This window comes from Penaeus monodon, chromosome 22, assembly GCF_015228065.2.
Source record: "Penaeus monodon isolate SGIC_2016 chromosome 22, NSTDA_Pmon_1, whole genome shotgun sequence".
Lineage (NCBI taxonomy): Eukaryota > Metazoa > Arthropoda > Malacostraca > Decapoda > Penaeidae > Penaeus > Penaeus monodon.
In genome coordinates this window covers 37,843,734-37,844,387 of record NC_051407.1, presented here as the reverse complement: position 1 = coordinate 37,844,387, position 654 = coordinate 37,843,734, and the positions used below count along the sequence as shown (strand labels likewise).

At 42.8% G+C, this 654-nt stretch overlaps 1 protein-coding gene across 1 annotated transcript in view; it reads right to left on the bottom strand.

Moving 5' to 3' along the window:
• Nucleotides 1-654, bottom strand: part of LOC119587429 — a gene marked incomplete at its 3' end in the record, with an annotated part of 30,623 nt that overhangs the window by 22,477 nt on the left and 7,492 nt on the right. The window contains 2 exon segments of the mRNA XM_037936159.1: nt 131-253; nt 449-601. Of these exon segments, the coding sequence (XP_037792087.1) occupies nt 131-253; nt 449-601 (276 nt within the window).

Sequence of the window (654 nt, the reverse complement as noted above, 5' to 3'; positions counted from 1 at the left end):
GTAAAACCAAGCAGTATCTGATCTGAAGGCTTGACCCAAACATCTTGAGTGGCCAAACTCCATTCTCCACTCAACCAAAAGACCTGTACAAATACAAGGAAACCGATACGAAATACAGGGAATAGTATACCTGGGGCGCCTGTTATCTGCTCGGGGCCTGTGGGTGGTGGTCTTATTGTTTCCGGGGTTGATGTTTCTGGCTCTGGTATTACTGGGTCGTTTGGTATTGTATAGACAGTAACTTTCGGTGGCTCTGATAAAAGTAAGACATTGTGAAGCATCGCATCAAAGCGGCATGGGCAAAATATAAACAAGCTACCTTTAATGAAACGCTAGTTAAAGAATATTAACAATTCAAAAAATCTTGCTTCAAAATATAGCAGATTCTTGGTACTGATCATCCATGACGACCGTAATGAATATTCACAAGTCTGAACTGTAAACTGACCTGTTGGAGCTTTTTCGCAGCCGAATGCCCAGTAGCTCGGAGCCCAGCCTGATGCATTGCTGCTCTGAATGTATATGGAAGATTTGTCGTCAGACGCCTGAGTGCACGCATAATTCTTTCCAAGGCTGTTGCTTACAAGACCACACTTCTTACCTGTGAATGTATTTAATAGATGGAGCGTGCGCTTTGACTAAGTAAAACTAATC